The sequence below is a fragment of the Astatotilapia calliptera genome, chromosome 23, assembly GCF_964374335.1.
Source record: "Astatotilapia calliptera chromosome 23, fAstCal68.1, whole genome shotgun sequence".
NCBI lineage: Eukaryota > Metazoa > Chordata > Actinopteri > Cichliformes > Cichlidae > Astatotilapia > Astatotilapia calliptera.
The window spans coordinates 3,497,315-3,520,997 of record NC_137443.1 but is presented as its reverse complement, the minus strand read 5'-3'; the positions used below and the strand labels follow the sequence as shown (position 1 = coordinate 3,520,997).

At 41.0% G+C, this 23,683-nt stretch overlaps 2 protein-coding genes across 5 annotated transcripts in view; both read right to left on the bottom strand.

The window, feature by feature from the left end:
• Nucleotides 1-18,684, bottom strand: part of cpamd8 (C3 and PZP like alpha-2-macroglobulin domain containing 8) — a 47,620-nt gene extending 28,936 nt beyond the window's left edge. The window contains exons 1-20 of the mRNA XM_026158082.2: nucleotides 16,825-18,684; nucleotides 14,625-14,776; nucleotides 13,293-13,315; nucleotides 12,554-12,719; nucleotides 12,214-12,266; nucleotides 11,644-11,661; nucleotides 10,936-10,990; nucleotides 10,611-10,724; nucleotides 10,254-10,338; nucleotides 8,535-8,643; nucleotides 8,071-8,298; nucleotides 7,634-7,804; nucleotides 7,418-7,546; nucleotides 7,108-7,306; nucleotides 6,712-6,887; nucleotides 5,579-5,728; nucleotides 5,205-5,366; nucleotides 4,956-5,098; nucleotides 3,084-3,146; nucleotides 1,874-2,105 (exon numbers count right to left, since the gene is read on the bottom strand). Coding sequence (XP_026013867.2) covers nucleotides 1,874-2,105; nucleotides 3,084-3,146; nucleotides 4,956-5,098; nucleotides 5,205-5,366; nucleotides 5,579-5,728; nucleotides 6,712-6,887; nucleotides 7,108-7,306; nucleotides 7,418-7,546; nucleotides 7,634-7,804; nucleotides 8,071-8,298; nucleotides 8,535-8,643; nucleotides 10,254-10,338; nucleotides 10,611-10,724; nucleotides 10,936-10,990; nucleotides 11,644-11,661; nucleotides 12,214-12,266; nucleotides 12,554-12,719; nucleotides 13,293-13,315; nucleotides 14,625-14,776; nucleotides 16,825-16,910 — 2,514 coding nt within the window. The 5' untranslated portion in view covers nucleotides 16,911-18,684. The remainder of the gene's footprint in view (nucleotides 1-1,873; nucleotides 2,106-3,083; nucleotides 3,147-4,955; nucleotides 5,099-5,204; nucleotides 5,367-5,578; nucleotides 5,729-6,711; nucleotides 6,888-7,107; nucleotides 7,307-7,417; nucleotides 7,547-7,633; nucleotides 7,805-8,070; nucleotides 8,299-8,534; nucleotides 8,644-10,253; nucleotides 10,339-10,610; nucleotides 10,725-10,935; nucleotides 10,991-11,643; nucleotides 11,662-12,213; nucleotides 12,267-12,553; nucleotides 12,720-13,292; nucleotides 13,316-14,624; nucleotides 14,777-16,824) is intronic.
• A 141-nt stretch (nucleotides 18,685-18,825) lies between these two features.
• sac3d1 (SAC3 domain containing 1) lies at nucleotides 18,826-23,535 on the bottom strand. Of its 4 annotated transcripts, none has more exons than XM_080297503.1 (5): nucleotides 23,293-23,310; nucleotides 22,629-22,726; nucleotides 21,268-21,688; nucleotides 19,772-20,054; nucleotides 18,826-19,583 (listed from the first exon to the last, which is right to left on the bottom strand). In XM_080297503.1, the coding sequence occupies exons 2-5, from the start codon at nucleotides 22,661-22,663 to the stop codon at nucleotides 19,102-19,104; spliced, it is 1,221 nt and encodes a 406-aa protein (XP_080153629.1). In that variant the 5' UTR covers nucleotides 22,664-22,726; nucleotides 23,293-23,310; the 3' UTR covers nucleotides 18,826-19,101. The 4 variants fall into 4 exon arrangements, with proteins under 4 accessions (XP_080153629.1, XP_080153631.1, XP_026013871.2 ...); XM_080297505.1 differs by lacking the exons at nucleotides 22,629-22,726; nucleotides 23,293-23,310 and adding exons at nucleotides 21,770-22,080; nucleotides 22,190-22,598; XM_026158086.2 differs by lacking the exon at nucleotides 22,629-22,726 and having other exon boundaries at nucleotides 23,293-23,535.
• Nucleotides 23,536-23,683: the final 148 nt, after the last annotated feature.

Below are 23,683 nucleotides of genomic sequence, written 5' to 3'. Positions count from 1 at the left end.
TTTATCCGCATGCCACAAGTCATAAATAACTGAGCAGAAAATATAGGAATCACATGTTGCTGGGGTGGACATCAAAGGATGGGCTATTCTGGTTTGCATATTCACCTAACATGACATCAGGGCAACACACGCACAGGCCATTTAACAGGCTCATCTGCAAACATCATGATGTCATCCGTATGGCGTGCAGGATGGACCCATTTAAGGCCAGGACAGAGCTTAGAAGGCTCTTCGGAGTAAGTGCTGAAACAAACATACTAGGCTAATCTCTTCATGGTCACATTACAAACCTATACTTACTACCGAAGAAGTTATTTCAGTTGAAAATATTTGTTCTGCATGTGTATATAATATCGAACCAGTTCTGATACATGCAGAAATAATAATTTAAAGAAATAGATCAACACAGTTATTTGCATCTTATATTTTAATATTTCCTACCTGGATAATCCTCTGTGATTTATGGCATGTGCCATTTTTAGTGCAGAGCTATGAACAAAATGAAGGACTGGACAAATTCCAAGACGTATCCGGTCTGAACCACAAGCTCTGCATAAAGATCCGCTGGAACGAGGTGTTCTAAGGGGTCCTGAAGTGGTTTGAGAACTCATTTGTGTGTTGGCTGGTTTCATCCCGTTCCAAGATTCCCAAATCTCTATGACTATGGATTTTATCAGCTTATCGTTGACCTACTTCTGTCTAACAACTAAACGGAGCACCTACTTTATGCCTCATTTGACTGACAAACCTGCAGTTTCTTTTTTGATGATCCTTCTCTCTTTTCCTCTTAGAAACCTTTTTCTTAACCAAATCTGGGGTCTGATCATAGTGAGAGTTGTGAGCAGTCTGTCTGTCTGCCTACGTCTTTTATTTAACTATCAAATTCAGATTACTGAGATATTTGCCTAGTGTGGTCTTTTAATTTTTCGGGCGCTACATTATGGGTTGCTCTTCTTCACTTTAATACAATTTTAATGTCATTTTTACTTATACGCAACACATTCTCACTCCCAAAGCGTAACATTTGACGCTAGGTGACAAATCGTCGGTATATTACGCTTCCGGGCACCCAACACGTCTCTATATTACGAGATCGGAAAAATTAGGAAACAGGAGAACCGTTTGGAATGAATCTACACATGTACGTTTATTTTACTTAAATCGCTTTGGAAAACACTATCTAACGTCATTAAAGTGGTGGTTAAGGTTAGGGATGAGGTTATGGTTAGGGCTGGAATACATGGCTGGAACGTCTATTACCACGGGACCGTCGTTCTACTGGATTTCATCCACAACCCAGCACGCAGCATAAGAATGCTGAAGGTCACCTTTCGCGCCGGGCGCGTTCCTATTTAACACCTTGGGACGTGACAAATCGTCGGTATATTACGCCTCAGGAGTGAGAATGGTCTGTTATACAGCACCAAATCACAGTTGTCTTAAGGTGCTTTATATTGTAAGTTAAAGACCCTACGATAATAGCGAGAAAAGCCAACGAGTCCATGTAAAGAAGCACTTGGCGACAGTGGGAAGGAAAAACTGCCTTTAAATAGGAAGAGACGTCTCAGTGACGTCATTGTGGTTCCTAACTTGATGTTCTAATAGACTCTTAGCAAGTTTAGATGGAGTCATTTTAGGATTAGTGTTAAAACTAACTGTCAAGAGTTTGCATAACATGTCATACAAACCTATAATTAGTGAAAATGTATTAAAAAATATGTTCTGCGATGGTTTACAAGTCATAAATGATTAAAAAGCACAGATGTGACATGTCCTGTCTTAAAGAATATGATGTCAAGATTGTACTTGAAGGCAGTTGCTAGGAACTAATGTCAGAGACCTGTCCATCTGCCACATTAAGAAAACATCTTACCGCAGAGCAGGTAGGCAGGTAGTTGTAGACGGTGAGGGGAACTTTGGTCTGCTCCCCTCTGATTAAGCTGTAGGGCAGCGTAAAGTCCACAAAGAAGCGCTTGAAGGTGCGAAGCTCTGCTCTCGTTCCTAACGCCAACCCCTTCTGCTCGGACAGGGAAACAACTTCTGCCACCCATGTGGTGATTGAATCCGGCGCATCCAGGTGCAGTTCAGCTTCCCCAGTTTCAGAGCTGTTACGTGGAGATACAACAGTGGAATAAAATAATTCGAGCATATTTTCTTTTTAAGACAAGCTATTAAAATTCATCAACTACAAGGAAGAGCTTGATCAAAGGCTGGAGATTACTTTAATGTTAGCACCTGTGTCAACACCAACATCTGCACCAATATAACTACAGCAAACACTCTAAAATGGACGGTTTCAAGGGACGGTCAGGTGTTGACCCAATCTGTTTCTTTGAAAGAAATGAGCTGGAGTCATTATTGGCAGCGCTCACTGGATGTTGGTCTTGGCAAACTGCAAGAGGGCACAATAAACTTCAAAAACTGCATGTACAGCCTTCCTTTTGATCAAAGCCGTCCAAAATCCATTTTAATATACTTTTAAGGAAAAATCAGAGCTCTGCACTTCACAGGAAATTAGTGAGAGCTGAAGTCCCATCCAAGGGAATCAAGCATATGGAAATCTATGGGCAATTCATTTATATTGGCTAAACATGAATGGAAGGAGCTCTTGAGAAAGTAAGAGTCTGTTCCAAGATTGAATGAGGCATTTCACACCCAGTGGGAGAAGTGGCGGATGCTGCTGCATGATGGAAGATCGGCCGTCTGGCATACAGCACCGCCTCGCACCTTTCCTCTCACAAATTTCTTCCAAGAGTCTGTCATGTTCACGTTTTCCTTTCCAGTACTCTCCAATCTTTTTTCTTCCAGCTCTACTCTCGCCTTTCTTCTTCTACCTATATTCTGCTTTTCACATATTTCTCACCTCCTTTTTGCTCTCTGTAAATATTTTTCCTGTATCTTTTTCACGCTATCATTTTTTTCCCACATTTGCTCCTCTCTTTTCCATTTCTCTATTCTCTCAAGCACTAAATCACATAAAAGGATAGACAATCTGTTGCACCTGATATATCTAGCCAGAGGCAAGTAACGCAGACACACAGACACGCTCACACAAGACAAATATTATTTAAAGATTTAAATACCTGACGTTGAGGCAGTGCCACACCCAAGTCTCTGGGAAAAATGTACGCCTCCGCCTCTCTACTCTACAGCCAAAACACAAGAAGACATCAGTGAAAAAGCTTTAGCTAATAAAATAACAACATAATGGAAAAATATACTATTTAAAATTCCACAATGATAAGTCACATCATGTGTTTGAAGTTCGGCACTAAAATGAAAAGTATTTGTAGCACAGGGGAATGCAGGCCTAACATGTGAAATCAAACAAAGAGGGCGATCTTGATGTAATTATTATTCTGTTATGGGTTTGCGTTCAGATTCCTTGTTTTCGGTAAAGTACATGCCCATATTACAGTGTGTGGTCCAGTGAAGGATTACAGTTAATCTTCTTCAACAATAATAACCACTTTTTTCCCTCTGACATTAAAGAGGGTGGAGTAATACATACAAGTACACAAATTTAATGGTTTAAAAGAACCTCCAAAACAGACAAGGATCATCTGTTTTTATCAGTTAATGAGCCAACATACACAAAAACAACTGAATAACCTTGACTATGACATGACACCACACCCAGGTGGCTCACAGTTTGGCTTTTAATACCAATAGAGTATGGTATTTGATAAGCTAGTTTCCTATAATTCATGTTTTTAAAATTTATAATGTCCTGTGTAAAAGTCTTGATCCACCCCTCATTCCTTTATATCTTGCCAGAAAACTGCCAAATTTCAATTTATGTGCAAAACACATTATTTAATGTGTTTTGCACAAATGCAATTATTTGTATAGTTCTAACAAATAAATCTCTTGAATGAGCTTTCTTCTGATTTCTCTAAGTATTTTTCAGGAAGAGTTCTCCAGGCTTCTTAAAGGAAATTCAAAGCTTTTCTTTGGATGTTATTTGAATAACGCTGCAGCCAATCAGATACTTTCCAGCTGCACTGCATGGCAGATCAAAATCTGATGGTAGTTTTTGACAGAGCCTCTACCGTACTTTACAGAGGGCTGTAGACACTCACTGCTGCACCTCTCTCCTGACCTCCTCCATACATACTGACAACAATTTGAACAAAAAATGCCAATTTTGGATTCATCACTCCATGAGACCCGTTGCCAATGGTTTTTAGTCCAGTTCTTTGGCAAACCTCAGCCTTTTCCCCTGTTTCCCTTCCTTTACAATGGCTTCTTTGACAGCCACCCTTTAACAGAGATAAATTCTGATGAACAGCGGGCAGTAGTGAACAGCAGATGGATCAGTTGAGGGGCCAGATTAATCTCTTAGGTCCTGTGTCAGGTCTTTGTTGGATTTGTCCAATTTCCTCATTTTTTAAGGACACGCTAGTTTTTGGCTACAGCTCTTTAGGAATCACCTCAATGGTGCAAAAACGCTGACAAATAGAGATTTTTGTAGATTCAACTAAAAAAATGAAGAAATGATTTAATTTTGCAGCGGGCTGCTAGTAACAAAGTGTCTAACGATACAATTTAAAATGCTTTTTTTGCTAAGTTGCCCATTATGTGTAGACACAAGACTGGTTCATCCCTTGAGTTAGGGGCCCTTTTTATGTTTGAATGATTCAACAGAGTTAAGCGTCACATAGACAATCATTTCCATGAAAAATGGTCATGGTCATCAAAATGAATGCAAAAGCAGCCAGTGCCTAAAGAGAAACTTTAAAAGTCCTTCAAAAAGCCTGGAGAACTATTTCTCAAAACCACTTTAAAAAAATGAAAAGTAAAATATAAAGAAACGTCGGCTGGTACAAGAAGAACTTTCACGCCATTTATGAAAACGTTGAATAATACAATTTGCACATTTTTAGGTATGAGATCATTAGAGTTTGCTGATGCCCAGTGGACAGCCTTGGACACCTATAAAGAACATCCTGTACCTGTTTGTGGGGCGGGAGGGCATAGCAGCCACCAAGGTAGAGGTGTGCGGTTGAAAGGCAGGAACAGCTTCATCTGTGTACATGCCCCCACTCTGCCGATGGTTTAAACTCACCATATCTGTCATCACAACCAGTCCCGTTTCCTGTATTAAATATAGAGAGAAGTAAACATCTGCACGCACTAGTACGATTACCTTTTAACCCAGTGACAGCACTAGCTGAGCTCTTTCACTAAGTGTATGTTCTCACTGTAAAAGCAAAGCGCGCGTCCTTAGTGATGTCCCAGTGCCATGGGAACACAGAGGACCGCCTCCGTCTTTTTGCCGTCAGCCCAGGCCACCAGAAGTGTCCGTCATCTTTAGGAATGTTGAAAGCGTCTGAAACATCAAACTCTGCCAGCTCTTTAAACACCTGCAGAGTGAAAAACATATTTATATAAAGTTACAGTAAAAGTAAAGTTATTTACAAAAATACAGCAGGTAACATCTTAAAAACTACGATCTAAGAAAGTAATTTAAACCAGCTCTCTAAATCTATACTATAAAGCGATTTTAAGTTACAGAACGCTTTAATCGATTGTTTATTAAAGTGTAATATCGCCATAATCTATAAATATGACCAACCTTTTCAGGACTCAGCTGAAAGTCGGGCTTCAGCAGGTAAAGACTCTTATCTACAGTGGCCACGCAAACACAGGATCCCCTCTGAGCCCGAACGCGCAGGGTCACCGAGTCCCCCGGCATGGACTCATTGGTCGACATAGAAATAGATACCTGCAATCCAAAACATGACACATAAGTGCATTCTGCATAAACAAGGTGCATTTAACACATTTCCGCTCCACAGAATTGTGAATTTGTAAGACTGTACGGTTATAAGTTTACTGAAAAGGTTCACAGAGATGTCTTCAAATTGGTCACTTGAACATAAAACTTGAACCAGAAGACTGAATGTTTCCCTCATGAAAGAGAAAAATCTGAAATATCTATCAAAATGTCAATATCAAATATCAAACTGTCAGGTCAAAAACTAAATAATTTCAGCACTAGCTGGCAGATCCTCAGTGGCATTCGGAATAATATCAGTCTGAGAATTCTAAGCAGCAAACTTTGGAAAGCTCTGACTGAGAGTGGAAAACTACAGCCTTTGAAAGAGGGAGGGATGGCCAGAGTCAGCTTTCACAAATCAGAACTATTTCTCACCAGCACAAAATCACAAATTAACACCGTTAATCGGTTCCGCTGCCCTCCTTTCACCATTCTGTAACCTGTCATCCTCTCCTGTCATGACCCCACCTATCTGCCTGCGGCCTGTGCGGCTGCTGTCTCATCCTGCCCTCACAACCCCCTCCTCCGGCACACATACGCACAACACACACACACACTTAGTGTTGTAAGGGCATACCAGAGAGCTGTAAATACTTCAGGGAGTTAACTCCACCTAATGCAGGCAGGAACTGGGGATCTCTCCCAAGCCAACACAGCTGTTTGTTTACAGACATTACACTGTGGTGTAATGGTTGGTGCATGGATACTTAGGCTCAGCTCCAAGGTGTATACAGAGAGTGCACCCTTTTCTCCGGGTTTTAATAAATCGCTATTTTAGCAGCAAAAAAACCCCCAAACAAAACATGAAAAGACAAACTTAATTTTGTATATCCAAAAACACTGGTGTTTTCGTAACAAGCATATGCAACAGTACCAACTGCAGTACTTTTCTCTGGATAAATTAAGTTATAATAGTTCTGTTTCCAAACCTGGTTCTCAAACTCGGGCTTGACAGGGATTTGCAGACTGTCTGTGACACCCTCACCGTTTTCCCTCACATAGTAGACCAGCAGACGGCTGAGTGGTGCCATGCTGTGACTAACAGGAAAACGTAGGTAGGACACACATCTGTCCATCTCAGTCTGGGAGGAAGAGCCTGCAACATCTGGCAGAGTGACAGGGTGACAGTGCTTTCTCCAAAACTATCTGGCATTCTGATGTCAAAGACCACTACGATTGAGAAGCTTGGACACTGATTTCCCAAGCACTACAACAATGAAAGAAAAAAAAAGCTGATTCATCAAAGGATTATTCTGTGAAACTTTAGCTCTTAAAATTACCTGGATGACAGTGAAGTTAGAGTTGTAATAAGAAGAAATGAGTACCAGAAGCAGAAGGAGGCAGGTGGGTGCTGTGAATGTTCTTGTCAAAGGTGACTGTGGCCCTTTTTCCTCTGTGGGAGGCTGTCAGGTTGGCTGCCTGTTGGCCTGATAGGACAATGTTTCCCCTGGATGCTACCTCGTAATGCAGGGTGAAGTTACAGGGACAAGTGGATTTGAGAGCCACTTCTGCCTCTTGTCCAACCTATACATGCAGACAGATATAAATATACTTCACAATCTGATGTTTTGAAACATGTTTAAATCATCCAAAGTTAAGCAAGAAACTCATACCACCGAAAAAGGTCACACCTACCTTGAGCGGGGTGCTGGGACTTTGGATCTGGATGTGACACCTGCTAGGAGAGTACCAACTACTGATAGAAAGGTAGCTGGGCAAGTACTGGTTTCCAACTGTCCTGTCCTCAATGGATATCACCTTGGTCTTTGTCAAGAAAATGCAATTAAGATTAGCTTCAAATTACTTCTTGCATCACTCTGTTTATATTACGTGACAATAGGAAGTTCTGACCTCAAGCCAGACATACTGAGCAGCTGCCGGGATGGAAGGGATCTCAAAGGTGGCCTGACCGTCCTTGGAGATTAGCTCGCTGGTATAGACGTTGTCCTTCGGGGTCAGCTCTGCTTTAACGCGCACCTTTACCCCTTCAGCAGGGCTCCCATCAGGATAGGTGACCTCGATCTACAAAGCAGAGGGAAAACGACTGAGTGTGCAAATGCAGACTCATTTGTGAATCAGTAATGTACATGGCTGCATACAGGCTTAATTTAGCTTTAGCATCTAACTGACTAGCAGTTAAAGTCATACTTTATTTAAAAAGCACAACAAATAAATATACTCTGAGCTCTTCTCAAAGCAAATCCCAGTGAGATGAAGATCCAAGCTGATTCGTATTTCTCTTCTCTTTTTTTCCCCACGGTGCCAATAACTTTTTTGTGGGCTCTCACCTTCCCTTTGTAAGGCAGACCAGGCTTGAACTGTTTGCGTGTATCCTTAGAGTACTTGATGTCAATGAGCTGTTTATGGACTGGTGTGGAATCATCAAATGTGGCTTGCTTGCTTCCATCTACACTGGTCACAGAAGCCCAAATGCTAACAGTCCCTCTGAAGTGATCAGCCACATCCAAGGGCATCATGTCTTTGACGCACAGACTGAAATTTGCAGAGCCTTTGATCTGACAGCAGAAAAGATGTAATCAGGTACAGCAGGACATGTATAATTTTGGTGTCAGGGTTTGGAGCTTAACCTCTTAGATAATAACAATGATTTACAGTGTATGCATAAAACAGTAGCACTTTGAAGGAACTCTGAAGACAAAACAACAATCAATCAACAACCCTGTTTCCATATCAGCTTGGAAGTCTCTAATACATTCACAAAGCATGTAGAATAGGGATTAAATAAACTAACCTCCATAGTTTTTATGACAGGATGGCCCATCTCATGGCGGTAGTAGCCGACCCCATTCACCGTCATATTTACTGTCAACTTCCCAGTTACGGGTTTCCCAAAGGTATATCTGCATAAGAGTGACATGCCAGAGTGTAAAATTGATGTTCTTTTTTGTTGTATTGTAAATAAACATTACAATAATAAAAAACATTTATAACCTATTATCAGAGATGGACATGTAATCTGATTACTTTTTTCAAGTAACGAGTAAAGTAAGGGATTACTATTGCAAAAACGGTAATTAGATTACGTTACTTTCCCGTAGGAACGCTGCGTTACTGCGTTACTAAAACCATGATTTTTTTGCGAGAATGTCTCATGACAGTGACGTAAGCGAGTGCGACGTTTGTGATAACAGCTGTGTGCAGATCAACAATGGATCATATATCGAGTGCAGAGAGAGTATGAGCGTGCAGCGTTTGAAGCGTGGAAGTACTGACCTTACTTTGAGTTTGATTCCATAAAAAGTGACAAAAACATTAGTGTCCGCTGTGCGTGGGAAGAAAACTTATTTTTACACCGAAAAAAACCCCTAAACAAGCACCGAGTGCGCAACGACGTAATGGGAAACTCACAGAGAAACTCGCGGATTCTTCACCTGACCGCTGCGGCACACCTGCACCAGGGTAAACCTCCGCCTACCCTGCTCCTGCTTTACAGGTGAAAATAGAGCAACAGGACCACTGAGTCTTTGACTTTATTTATTTTCTGCTGTGTTTTACTTGCATCTATTTGAAAGACTGAGTGTAAACACAAAAAATATTTTTATTTTATGTGCTGGAATGTGCAGAAAATAGGTTTAAATGTTAAACTAATTTCTTCAAGTCAGAGAATGTTGCATATAATTTAATTTTTGCTTGATGCATAAAGTTAAAAGATTAAAACTGATAAAACAAGTTTAAAAAAAAAGAGACTTTTCCATTTGATTACATTTTGTATGATGGATTATGCAGAAAAAGTAGAATTGGGCTGAGAGATCTATTGCTTTATCACCTCTTCAGGTTGTAAATCGTTTTTTAAAAAAGTAACTAAGTAATTAATTACTTTTGAAAATAAGTAATCAGTAAAGTAACGGGATTACTTTTTGGGGGAAGTAATCAGTAATTAGTTACTGATTACTTTTTTCAAGTAACTTGACCAACACTGCTTACCACTGAGTAAGTCCCCTTCATTCTTTCAAAACTGCTCTGACTTGTGGGGGCATGGAAACAATACCTGCTGGGATTTCATGTGATGTATAGCACCGGGACAATGGCAGTGGGCTCTGTGGACCAGGGTTGTTCTAGTGCACCCCATGGCTGCTCTGTCATGCTGGTAGTTAAGTTTAGAGATCAGGTGAACGCTTTGTGCGCTTTAATGTGTCCTTTAAGCTGATCCTGTGCAGTTTTTGATATGTGGCATATGAGAGCACACCCCCTAAAGGAGGAGGCTACTACCATGGGAAGATGTCCCATTTTGCAAGAATGTTTAGCAGGCGCTGTGTGTCAAAGTCCGCACGTAAGTACCCACCGTTTCTCAGAAGAGTGCTGCACTGGAATGAGATTATGACTTCACCATAGTCAATGGTTTTTATGCTGTGGCTGATTAGTGTAAACAAAGAAACAAAGAAAACACTCCACAAGTCCAGGTTAAAGTCTTGTTCCACTTTCGTACAGCGCTGAATATTTAGTGACTTACCTGGCCCTGACTGTGGCCTGCTCACATAAGTTCAGATCAAGGATGTAGCGCGGTGGATCAATCACCAACTCAAATTTGGGTGCCACTGAAAGAGAGGCAGCACAATATTTTTTTTTTGAACTTTTTCTTGTGTTATATCTTATACATCAATAGCCTTGCTGTTTATTTGTAATATATTATTTGACAACTACACACATTTTAGTAGAGTAAAACAGTAAATATGCTTTTAACACAACTTGAAATAAAAAGACAGGCATTTAAAACAGCCTACAATGTTAAAAAAAACATACACACACACACTCATTACAGTGCTCTCAATAAACAATGGCAGGTGTGCGACAGTGTGTAGGTCCTCACCATATTTCTGCACTTCAAACGACTTGTTATAGGTGTGGCCCTGCACCTCCACGAAGACAAACCAATCTCCCAACACAGGCTGGTCAGACAGAGGAAAGCTCATGTTCACCACCCCTACAGGACGCAAAAATCTAATTAACACATTTAATTCCTGTGTCCTTGATAGTGATTAACCAAACTGTAGCAATCATATATCACCGTTCTTCAATTATGAGTCCAGAAAAGTAGTGTTTTAATTCAATCCCCCAGAGCAACCTAGCAATGAAATGTAAACGTGCAGCTTACACAAAGATGATGTAAAAATACTGCAAATGATGCGGCTCACCACAGCAGACAGAATTAAGCCCTCTCCACTGCACCATCCTGGATCCTCGTGGATCCTGGAAGATCAAAGCAGGATGTCACAAACCAATGTTAAGATTCCTTTACTTCACATACCGAAACAAAAATGCGGTACAAGTTTAGTTGCTCAGTGAATGTTGTTATCACACAATAGAAAAAGTCATAAATAGTTTTATTATTGCTGAACAGTCCCCTCACTGAACTTGACCCAGATATCTGGGTTCTGATATATTTTCCAAAATACTTTTAAAACTCTTTCCAAAAATAACATATACTGTAGTCTATAACTGAGGAAGAAAAATGCATCTGTGTGCTTGTTGCTACTGTTAACTCATGTATAAGCTTTTCTTCGCTTCCCATGAAGTCTTTGCTTGGTGTTTTCCAAATATTTCCTAAGATCTGGAAAGATGAATGAAGATCCAATGTGAGCTAGGTTTGCTAATACAGGGATTATAGTGTGTTGTAGATGTACAGATACAAAAAGACAAAGGAGAAGAGAAGAGAAGAGAAGAAAAGAGGTTCCTTTCATGTTGTTTATCCTTGTACTGGTCCAAAGAGCACCCTGTTATCTAGGTGAGCTGCCCTGACTTCTGCTCTGTAATCTCCAAGCAGGCTGGGAACTAAAATTGCCACTGTCCCATCCCGGACGTGGCTCTGCCAACCCTGGGTGGTCCTGTCAGCCTGCACTCACCAAAATATATGCCTCAATCTGCAAAAAAAAAAAAGAACAAAAGAGAGAAACACAAGAAAAAGTTGCAATAAAGTTGCTTAAAAAAAAGTACAAATCCTGTGTTTTATCTCTATGCTTCATCCCATTCATTTCGATTTCAACAATTTTCTGTCTGTACAATTAAGTATTGCCCTTTTACCTGCAATGTACCTTTATAGCTGCAAACCTCAATAAGCTGTCTGTGTGCACAGTTGCACAGTATTTTTGGAGTCATTGCTAACATTCCAAGAGAAATGAGTCTAGCTTGGCTACAGTAAATAGGCAACTGTACATTTTCTTGCACACAGTGCAAAGTTTCTCCTCTTAACTCCACCAATTAAAAGGTGGAAAAGTATGCCTGTAGTAAACACTCGGTCATAAATCAAAGTCTGTCTGTCAACTCTGTCGTAAAAACACAGGTTTTGCTAATAACCCAACCCATTTTTATTAAAGATTATCATTCAATGGGTTTACTGTTTATTGTGAATCTGCTGAAGAAGCACGACAAATTGCTTTAATATTTGTCTGAATATGAGATCAATTCGGAATTACCTTCTCGTTTACTGGCCTCAAGTCAGGGTCAACTGTGTAAACGTTGATGAGAACTAAAGACAAAAAAAGAAATGCAATAATCTTAAAATAAGTCTTTCGTGTTTCTAATCAGAAAAATCTGCACGCACATGAAAATCTTGATACTTCTAAAGAAAACAACCCCAGCTGTCTGAAGTCATTTGATGGGTTGAAATCCTTAATTATGCAATCAGCAGCTATGTCTACAACATTTGTACAGCTCAAATGCAGCATCAACATGCCTGCATCCCCTGACTTATTTCCACTAACTGGCATTACTCTGTGATTAACTGATTAACTACCAGGTGCACTATGAGGGAACCTTTATGTTTGGGTTTGTAGATGGGTTTGTCAGTCTGGATGAACACAGCTGTGCCCTTGCTCTCCACGGTGACGGTGGTGTAGTTGTGGAAAATGTAACCTCCTTCCGCGAGGTGACGGTTCCCCCAGACCTTCAGGTGGGCCTGGCCTCTCAGCCCCGAGGGAACCTGGTGGCGTATACACACATCCATAAACGCATACAAAAGCAAAGTCAGCGGGAACTGAAAACGTAAATTAGGACTGAAGTGTTTACTCGAGGCTGAATTATTGGCCGTGATTTATTCAATTTCATTTTCTAGAGAACAAAAGCTCCAGAATAACAAAAACAGATTTAAAAAAAAAAAAAAAAAAGCAGAGAAGACGTCAGCCTCCAACAGAGTACGCTTCACGCGACAGTATTTTACGAGAATGAGGGTAGAGGTTATGAGAAGGGAAGGGAGAGAGAGAGACAGAGGCAAAGAATCTCTAAAAGTCGTGCATACTAGATTGATCTATTCCAGCCTTCGGGGGCGGCGGACCATACATGCACGTCAACAGCTGTTGCATATTATATCGAGGCTGTTACCTTATTCCCAATGAATGAGCAGAGACAGATGTTGCATTACAAATAATGTTAGTGTTGATTTGCATGTTGCTTGAGGAATGTGCACACAGCGGACAGGGGGCTCTCACTACTGTGCAGCTGTCACCGCTGCTGAGAAAATAAAAGCGCACTTAGTGGCACACAAAGTTCCACTCACCTTTAGTTTGATGGCGCCTTTGTCTAAAAGGAGAAAAAGTGAGATTTAAAGTAAGATTTTTTCCCCCCACAGGCTCTGCCATACACACTCGATTAGACCACTGACTGCACCTCAGATTTAAGTGCAAATAGATAGAGGAATAAATTGACTTTGAATGGGTTTTGTTGGGTTACAACCACTCTTTTAGAGGTTTCTATTAACGATGTGCTTGATGATCAAGTCCCTGAGACTCAACACATTAATAAGCTATTCGCTAAAATGGGGAAAAACTGGATTTCTGTAGTTAAAGGATGTGCAAAGTTTTTGAAACCAAACCCAATGAAACAATTTGTCCAGACTTTGATATTGTCTCATCTTGATTATTGCCCAACATTACGTGGCACAAAGAAGTAGATTAAGAAGTAGCAAGTGGTAGAAAACAGAGCAGCACATGCTGTCCTTTGTTGTGTGTACAGAACAAACATTGTAACAATGCACAAACGCCTCATGCTTTTGTTACAAACACTCCAATGATTTTGTTTGAAAATGAATGACAAATTATTCTACCAAACACGCCACAGAGAGATTTTATAACTCACAGCAAGAACCAGTTCAATCAGTAGAGCAGTTTTCTATTGGTCTGTTATGGAATAGAATTCATTGCCAATGTAGCAGAACTAGTGTGCACGTACGAATAGTATGTCATCAGTGCCTAGCTTGATGCGGAACACCATTTGTGTTGTGAGGAGCTGTTTGATTGTTTGCATGTGTGGTTCGTTTTGTTTTTGTTAAGATGCTGTACGGCTTTGAGTAATCAGTTACAGTCAAAGTGTAGAGATCTGTGACCCCAGGAAGAATAGCTGCTGTGCTGCTACAGCTAATAGGGATCTTAATAAACCAAGCTAAACTAAACCTCAGTTTCTCACAGATCTGTAAAGTGATCAATAAAATGCATGCTTCTAACATGCTTTAACTGTAAGCGCTGTGGTTAAGTCAGTTCAGTTGCTGTTCCAGCTGCAACCTGTCTCCTCTAAGCAGAGTCAGCACCATCTATCTATGCTGTCAAACAAATCACACAGTGTGTACATTAAGTGGCCGATGAGTTGGACTGAACTGATGCCTTCAGTCACAGATAATCTATATAAAAGCCAAAGCTTGTCTTGTAGCAGAGGCTCACACCGTCTGTGTGTGTGTGTTCTTTAATCTATGTGTATATTTTGCCTGCCTGCATCCTTTGAAAACAGTGACATAAAGGGGGTATCTTTTAGCTTGCCTAACTTGTCAGTGCATGCTTTGTTTCCAAACGTAACCCACTGTGCCAGTGTAACTTTAGCTTAAAGAATTTGTTCTCACCGAGCACTGAGCCATGGCTGTGGGCAACCGTCTGTCCCTTCACCGACAGCTGCACCTGGACGCGGGTTTCTGCTTTCGCGTTAAAGATGGTTACGCTCACGCTCTCCTCGACGCCTGCTCGAAAGACAGAGGGTGCAGCGACCAAGTAACCCCTGAGAGAAGAGCAGGAGGGCAGAGAGAGGGAAAGAGTTTAAAGGAAGGAGGGAGCAAGGGGGTAAAGTGAGGTGAGATGACAGTAGGGGGAGAATACAGGTGATGGCAAGGGAGGCAAAAGGAGATTGGAGACCAGGTGTAAATACACATTTTTTTCTGTCTCGCTTCATCTTTTTCACTTCCGTGCACGCACAAGGTTAATTGCAGTTTTCACCAGGGATGCAGTGCCTGACGACCACTGAGCTTGTTGCTTTAATGTTTTCTTTGGGTGGTCCGGCACCCTCTGACAGAACCTCGACATCTGTTTGGAAAAATAGTGGCTGAGATTCCTCACAGTCACTCTGACATTTAATTGAGGGAAGGGGACCTGTCACTGAGGTCACAGAGCAAAGGTCATTCTTTGATGCTTATTAAGAGTCTAGGGTGTGTGTGTGTGTGTGTGTGTGTGTGTGTGTGTGTGTGTGGGGGGGGGGGGGGGTTCAATTTAAGTTTTATTTTGAAAGAACATGCCTTCTGGCACAAAGGGGCTACTTCTCTCAGGTAACAAAGGTAGAATAATAGGTGCTCTTGTTAGCATGCTCCAGTATGACTCAATCACCAGAGTGTGTGGAGCAAGTTCACTGAAGTGTCCACCAAATGTTGAGCTGTGTTTGAGACTCAGTCAGTTTAATTATTTTTGACCATGTGATGACCGAGGCTGATACAGCAACGCAAGTGTAAATATCTTCCTGTTAGTCTAACTCATTGCTTGCTCACCCCAGCCTTGCAGCTTTTTTCGACTGGGCCAACTCACCCCTTAACAACTTAACTGAAGATCACACAAATTAGAGGTGAGCAAATCCTTGAGCACAAGCCCAGTTGCATGCATGAGAGAAGGATCAGGTGGTTGGCATTACAGCACAACGGCATTACAGCTAGAGGCAACTGCAGTTCCTGAGAGAGAGAAAAAGTCATGAGAAAATCCCCTGGAAAATAAGGCTTTCGGGAGAATGAGGATAATAAGAGGAAATTGACTCTGTGCGTTTGATCTACAGTGAGTTTAACCAGCTCTTGGATGAGCTGGGATCAGGTGGTGGAGACCGTGCTTATTTCAGTCACATGGCTCCATTTACTCAAGTTCTAATTGTTTTTGCTCAACTTTTGTCCTGTGGGAGTTAAGAGCCTGCTCTCATGTGTAGGTGAAGCTTTTAAGAGTCACATGGTTTCATGTTTTGCTCATTGCTTAAACTTCTAAGCTAACTTGTTTAAAGCTTCACAAAAAGATCTGCTTTAGCTTGAGTTTGATAGTAACCCCTCCTCTCTTCCTGGAAGAATTGCTACAACCATCGGCGTAACTTTGTGCTGATCTCTGTCTAAATAAATAAATCTGGGTAAATTCCCAGATGATTAGACATGCAACTATTTTGCTGGTAATACCTGAAATGAGTAAAGAAAATCAACATCCTATTTATGCAAGATAATTCATAATTTTATTGGGGGGAGGAGAGGGGGGGGGGGGGTATATTGGTTGGGTCTGATTATTGGGGGGAGGGGGGGGGGGGTCATAACCCCCCTAACCCCCCTGGAAATTACGCCCCTGGCTACAACTAGTTGGTCTGTTATCTCCCAAGGTCACAATTAACCCCTCAAGCACCTGACTGATAGAATCCGTCCTGGGTCTGGGTTAAACAAAACAACAATGAAAGACACACAGGAGTGCATCTATTCATATTTGGCAAGTTATGGGCTATCATTGACCTAATGCATCACTCTGTGTGACAACCTCACAGGTTAGTAACACAATTAATGAAAGTATGACAACAATACATTAGTGGCAGTGTGGTTGGGACAGTAATAACATTAAATTGTGGCTTATTCACAAAAAGGTTTTAATCTGACTGATCCGTACAATGAAATGCACTCAGTTTAAATAAAACTATTTTTAAAGATAATTTTTAAAAGTTTTTCAATGAACAATCACAGTCTATCCATACTTAAAGCACCGGGAAATGCTTGTAGTAGAGCACACAGCAGCTCAAAGACACCACATGTAACACAGGCTACTTACTGTCTTTCTTGTGCAGAACTTGTGCTCACGGTGCAGATGTACAAAATCCACGAAAGCCTCAAAGCTGTCAGAGACAACCGTAACATTTTGGCTCCAGAGCCCAGGATACTTCAGGATACAGTCTTTACCGTCTGAATGAGACTGGCTCTGAAAGCCCTGATTAAATGTTAAATGAAATTTAATCCCAGCCCTCACGGTCTATCTATTTATCCATTGAGATCGGTAGGAGAGAAAGGTGTGCAGAGCTCCGTTGAGAACCAAAGATCAACTTAATGAATTCATCTGTCTTCGCCAAATCCAGGTCCAAGCAAATCGTGCCTTTTTTTTTTTCGTCTTTTAGAGCCCGGAGTATACGAGCAGTCCTCACCCATGTGCCTTCACCCGCCCCGGCTTCGCTCTCTCATATTTCAGCATTACAATTTGTAAGTGTCCTCCCACTTCAGCGCGGAGAAATGTCACCGTTACGATTTGTTTGACATCTAAAATCCGCGCAGCTCTCGCTGTCCCGGTTGTTCCTGGTGATCTCAAGTCGGATGGTCTTTTTTTCCGCTCCTACAGCATCGCGTTGAGAGGCTTCAGACGGCGCTTCTTTCGCTTTGATACCTTCTCTTCTCTGCAGAGAGCATGAATGAGACCAGCTTAAGAAACAGTAGCAACGTGTCCTTTTAGCCACTAAAAACTATCTGCACGTTTTTAGCTCAGCCAAAAAGTCAGAATATCTCAAATCTGCAGCTACTCTGTTTTGTTATGAAACACAACAGAAATGCCAAGCGGTGTGAATGACACAATTCAATTACTGAAGGCATGATTATAACAGTTTTACTCACTTAAATTTGCACTTTTGGAGTTCATTGATGCCCTGATAAGATATCTGCTGCCCTCTAGTGGCACTTAGGTTTAGATGCAGTCGTGAAGTCTACATACACTCATGAATGTCATGGTTATTTTGGTCTTTTATTTACTTTTTCGAACTGCTGTTTGTCCAGGGTGGAATGATTGTACAGTATACATGTTTTTAGTAAAGTTCATTTAAATTGGTTTCCTGGTAAGGCGTTTAAGCGTATCCTAGCTTCCAGAAGCTTAACGTTAGCCTTCTTTATTCGTTTTCAAATAAATTTTGATCTGTTCGGGATCATTGTCCTGTTGGATCACCCAGCTGTGTTCATGTTTCAACCGTTTAACTGTTGATTTTTGTGGTAAGGTTGAAGAATTTGGAGATAGTCACGCTTCATTATTCCGTCCACTGCGCAATGCACCACTACCACTGGCACCAAAACAGGCTCGTCCATGTGGGCAGCTGCAAATTTCAGTTGGACTGGAAGGTGTCAATTTTGGAGCAGGGCCTTTTGGTCACACACTCTCAGTCCATGTTGATGTAAAGCCCACTTCACTGTATACAGTGATGCTGGATAACCAGCAGTTTTCAGTTCATGGCAGGCTTGAGCTTTTGTGGTTCCTGAACGTCGTAATCAAGTTCCTCTCATCTGAGGGTGAACGTCTGGGTGACAGTGAATAACTGAATAACTAGTACTTGCGTACAATTGCTTGAACTGGTGATCTTAGAATGCAGTTGTTTAGAAATGACCCCAAGATACTATCCCAAATCTACAATTCTCCTTCTTAGATCTACACCAAGTTCCTTGGACTTTTAACATTGTGCCGACTACTGGTCAGTCCAACGAGTGCTGACAAATCCTTTTGTTTTTTAAACTGGCAAAGAAACTACCAGTTTCAGTTGATGATGATCACCATAAGTTAATAAGTCTTGTCAAGGTAGAAGACACTGTAGAACCTTCAGAACCACTTACTAACAAATGAAGTGAGTGCACGAGCCTGTGTGGATTACAGAAAATCCTAAATAAATTCATTTTGTTTTTAAAGAAAAAGCCTTTAAAGACGTACACTTTACAGTCATTCCAGCCATTAAAGAAAGAAATCATTAAAAAGCTCAAAATTACCACGACAATCAAATCCATGATGTATGTAAACTTCTGACCACCATTGTATTTCGACTGTAACCAAATTTATTAAAATGATTCCAAAATTTGAATTTATAAGAATGAGTAAACAGTTACACCTTTGAATTTCTGTACAGTTCTTGTAAAAAAATACTCAAGGGAAACATCAACACAAAATATTGGTAGTAATATAAAAGTAATTCACATCTTAATGTAACTCGTGGCCATCAGCTCAGTGACAGTCCAGATTTCTTAAAAAACAAACAAACAGTCAATTTCCTAATTTATAAGAATACCGAGCGGTATTTGTATGGCTTGTTTACTTCTTATTTGTCTCAACACAGCTCTGAACAATATTCTTAACAGTGAGATCTCTCTGTTTCTCAGATGCTATGCTGTGATACAGTTTACAGTGCAGTGTTCCTTGTCCCGGCTCCGTGAAAGCAGCTTTGGAGAATACTACTTGATTGTCCTTGTTAACCTCAACTCCACATGACCGGCACAGTTGAGCTGTAAGTGATGCGTCTAAGAACAAGAGCTTAGCCAGTCTGTCAAGAGGAAAGCGACAGTTGCGGCTGCTGTATCCGTGGCTGTATACGAGCAGCAGATCTTGACGACATGTCATCAGGTGACGGTGCAGCGCACAGGTCTGTAGGAAGTTTAGCTTTTGAGCCAACCGAAGCAAACGGACAGGGTTTCTCTCAAGGAAAGCTTGGTTGATGAAAAGAGCAAGTTTGATGTTTGGAGTGCTGCGTAGTCGCAATGGGAGTTGCATGGTGTGCTGCATAGTGCGAGCTGAACCTGTAAGAGAAAATAAAGCATACAAAATTAATTGCTTTCTGGAGGACGTGGAGGAGTCCTTAATTTTTAAAAACATTCCCTGCATCAAAAATCTGTTTGCACAACACTGAACTAATGCATGCATGACTTCCAGCTTGAACATGCATACAAATACACCAAAATAGCAGATGATAAACAAAGTCACCAACCCAAGTTGTACAGCAAACTGAGCGACTGGAACTCTTCTTGGTTGGGATGAGGTCCTGTTTTGGTCATGTAGCAATCCAGCAACCAGCTGAGGTATTCCTGCAGGTGTATATCATTGATACGTGGGTCGTAGAGACGCAGCGGCTCCCCACAAAGACGATAAGAGGCATAGATGAGGAAACGAACGGTTCGCTCTAAAATGCCCACGCAGTCCAATCCTGACATCCTCTGGATGATCATGTCCTGCTTCACAGCACGAAGACGGTCAAAGACAAAGGTATAAACCTGCGCGACAACAAATAAGTAAACAACAAATTAGTCATCTTTAATCTACGATGATAGATTCTGTTTTGCTATTTTTCCATCAGATATTTTCACATATTTTAAAATGAACAGACAGTGAAATATTTGTCGTTCCCTGCAAGGCTTGATTTAGACTTCTGCTGGAGAGAGGCTATAACATAACCTACGTAGGTGGCTAATGTCGTTGCTGGCATTTATGCTTGTGCTGGTGTATTATGTTTTAATTACCTTGTTGTAATGTCCCTGGGTTGTACAGCGAGCTGTGACCCGCCTCTTTGTTGTGGTTAGTTATTTTCGGGGGCAAGTATATTTGTATCTTTAAATTTTTCCACTTCTTTGTACATTTGCTCACATTCATTCTGATAGTTTCACCAATCTCCCTTCAAGAATTTGCTGACATTTGTGAGTGTTTATATCGATGTCATGATTATTTGTTCAAGAGAAAGCGATTGTTATTCTTTCACTGATAAATTCAAAAACTGCAGCAAAAAAGTAGCTGTAGCAATAGTAATGCACAGGGGGAAGTGACCACATTGAAAGAGTCACTCACAGCAAGTAGCCTATGTCGACCCAACGATTAGTTACAACGTAGCAACGCTGTAGATTTCCCGCTGAAGCATAAATCCCTTGTAAGAATCACTTGCAATACAGTTTAAATTTATATAGCAGAATAACCTACAGCAAGTTTAAGACAGGAAGGTTCAAGAATTGGGATTATGACAACAACAAAAATTAAAGCTTTACAACTGCACTTTTTGTCAAAGCACCGTTAGGTTCTTGGTAAAATAAAGAACTGGCTTCTGCACGTGCATGTTGTTTTGAAGATGGTAACACACACTTCTGCACAATAAATAAATGGGCCCTAAATTTAAATTCTTTAGCTGTCTTTAAATAATAACAAAAGTTGAATTTCTAAGTCACCAATTCAGTTATTAAACATGAATCATTTCCTGATATTATGTACCATAAACAATGAAATGATTTTTGCTGAGAAATGTTACTTCAGAAAGACTCTTGTGAATGCAGTATTTTACACATTTTACAGCCTTTCTTTCCTTTTCCAACATTTTTAAAATCTGTTGCCATCATCCAGTTTTAAAATATTGAAAAAAGGTTGGACTTATTTACTGTTACACAAAGTCCCAAGCTTTTGTGGAAATCAACAATTTGAACGATCGGTGTAAATATTACGTACCTCAGTCCATGGATACAGGCTCGGGGCGGCTGCAATGTCATTAATAAGGTAGTTAACAGTTTTCAGCAGCACAGGAGGTGGTCTGAGGTCACTCGGTTTGGTTGAGTCCTTCCCAGCTGCTGGTCTGGAATACTCCTTAACGGCACGCGATGGGTCTCCTTTTGGCCGCCGATCTTTCTCTGTGCCTGGTAACATTTCAAAATGGTGAAGTCGGTTCTGAGCCTCACGATCCCGTAACTCCTGAGCGGGGCACATCGTTTGGCAGGTCCCTTTTGGCACCATGTCCTCTTCATGCTGTCTGGGTTTCTGCTCCTCCTCGTCCGCCTGTCTAACTTGTGCTTTCCCTTCACCTTGCCACTGCTCTTTATCCCTTTGTCTCCATTGTCCTTCTGATGGTGCACCCCTCCTCTGTGAGTGAGATCTGTTTGATTGACAGTTTAATTAGTAATTAATATTGATATTGCAAAGCAAGTATTAGAAGCACCTTTTACCTCATATTTACCTTTTTCAACAACAAGTAATCTCTACTCGTTGTCAAGCAAACTTAAATGAGCCCTGCTTTGTGCCTGAATCCGTCTGCCACGGTAAACAACAGAGGCTGCTACTTCATTTCTGTGCTGCCTCTAAAATCATGATCTTTCCCAGCATCATCTTAACATTACCGCTTATACTCAGTCTTTGAAAGCAAAGATGATATATGGATAAATGTCATCCTTGGGGATTGTGTTCCTGGAGCTTCAACTGAACTGGAGCTGACGATGGTAGTTCTACACCAGGGAACTGCTGTGAGGTAGAAGCCACTGTAGCTAGCCCCTGCAGAAGGTGGAGAACTGGCTCATCAGCTGGTCCACAAAACTCAACAATAACTGCTGAATAGAACAAGGACTATCTCTGGAGCTGAATACATTTTCTTTGCTCTTACCGCTTTCTCTGGTCTCATCTTTGCTTCCAACTTTGCCCCCAAACTGCTCAACCTGAACCGTCCCTATCTTTGCAATCCTGTGGTCATTCTCAATGGAAATCCTAGCATCTTCAGCTTAGCCTCCTGTCTTTTTGTCAGTGCCACTGTCTCCAAACCACAGATCAGGTCTCACCATCTCATAGGTCTTCCCCTTTTCTCTTGCTGCTATCTGTCACAAATGTGTCCCAAGATTTGTATCCTCCTGCTCCACCCTACTTGCACCCTCTTCTTCTGTTCTCTTGTCTTTTGGTTTTGATGGCTGCCCCCAGGTATCTAAACGTACCTACCTTCAATACCGCTACTTCTTACAACTTCGCTGTTGCGCGTTAATCCCTCTTATTCACACATGTACTCTGTCTAGCTTCTACTGACTTTTATTCCTCTCATCGCCAGAGCATACCTGCACCATACTCTCGCTAAAGAACACAATATCATCTGCAGAGATCATGGTCCATTGAGACTCCTGCCTGACCTCATCTGTCAGCCTGTCCATCACCACTGCAAACAAGGAAAATCTCAGTACTGATGCCCGCTACTGCACACGCCACCACCGTCTCACTATCCTCATACATGCGCCAATTCAACATTTTTAAACTGCAGCATAAACGTTTTGCTAACATTTGTATTATAATGTGCATATTCGAGTTTTATCCAAGTAAATGTGCAACAAGCAACTTTTTTTAATATAACGTTTTCATCCCACCGCTAAAACAGGAAGCCCCAAATCTTAAAATACCTCTCTTGCTCCTTTGCAGATTCAGGGTTAGAATAACACAACGCAACAAAGGATACGGTGTCGTGCATGCAATGTGTAAAGGATAAATCACCGCATATACACATACATATATATATCTGCCACAGGTGTTACTGCAGCGCTGACCATCATGCTAATGTCTAACTTGGACGGCTAGCTAGCGGTCTGGACGGTTGGCTACCAAACAAAAACACATCGTTATTTCCACGCAAACATCTGTTTTTCGAAGCAAAAAACATACAACTGACATTTGGTTTATAATACAATTTTAAGAAATGCTCACTTTATGTGAAATAAATGTTTTACTCACATGCGACGGCTTCTCCTGCGATTCATTGGCTCTCAGTAAAGGGAAGGTCGTCACTTTCCACAAACTACCAATAGAAATGACCCATTGTTGTCTTGATTAACGTCACATCCGGGTGAGGATGGACTCATTTAAGGTCGAATGTTTTATGACTTTAAAACGTAGTTTTTGATGTTTAGTTAAAATTGCAAAATAAAACAAGCACACATAAGGGGTCGAACAAAAATTCAAACGCGTTGTTAGACTCATAAATCAAATTAATAATTTTGCCAATTTCTGAGATATCACAAGTTTGTGATTTAGTGACAAAGTATGTTAGAGTTATTTGATCAAAGTTTCAAACTCCTCTGTATTCAGCAACCTTGGTTAGGATATTATGGATTCTTAGTGCAAT

Coding starts and splice junctions, on each gene's coding strand:
- sac3d1 (XM_026158085.2), bottom strand. CDS start 23,032: ATGCACGACACCGTATCCTTTGTTGCGTTGTGTTATTCTAACCCTGAA. Junction 20,055..21,267: donor GCCTGTATCCATGGACTGAG/GTACGTAATATT, acceptor GTTGTCGCGCAG/GTTTATACCTTTGTCTTTGA. Junction 19,584..19,771: donor CAGTTTGCTGTACAACTTGG/GTTGGTGACTTT, acceptor TTTCTCTTACAG/GTTCAGCTCGCACTATGCAG.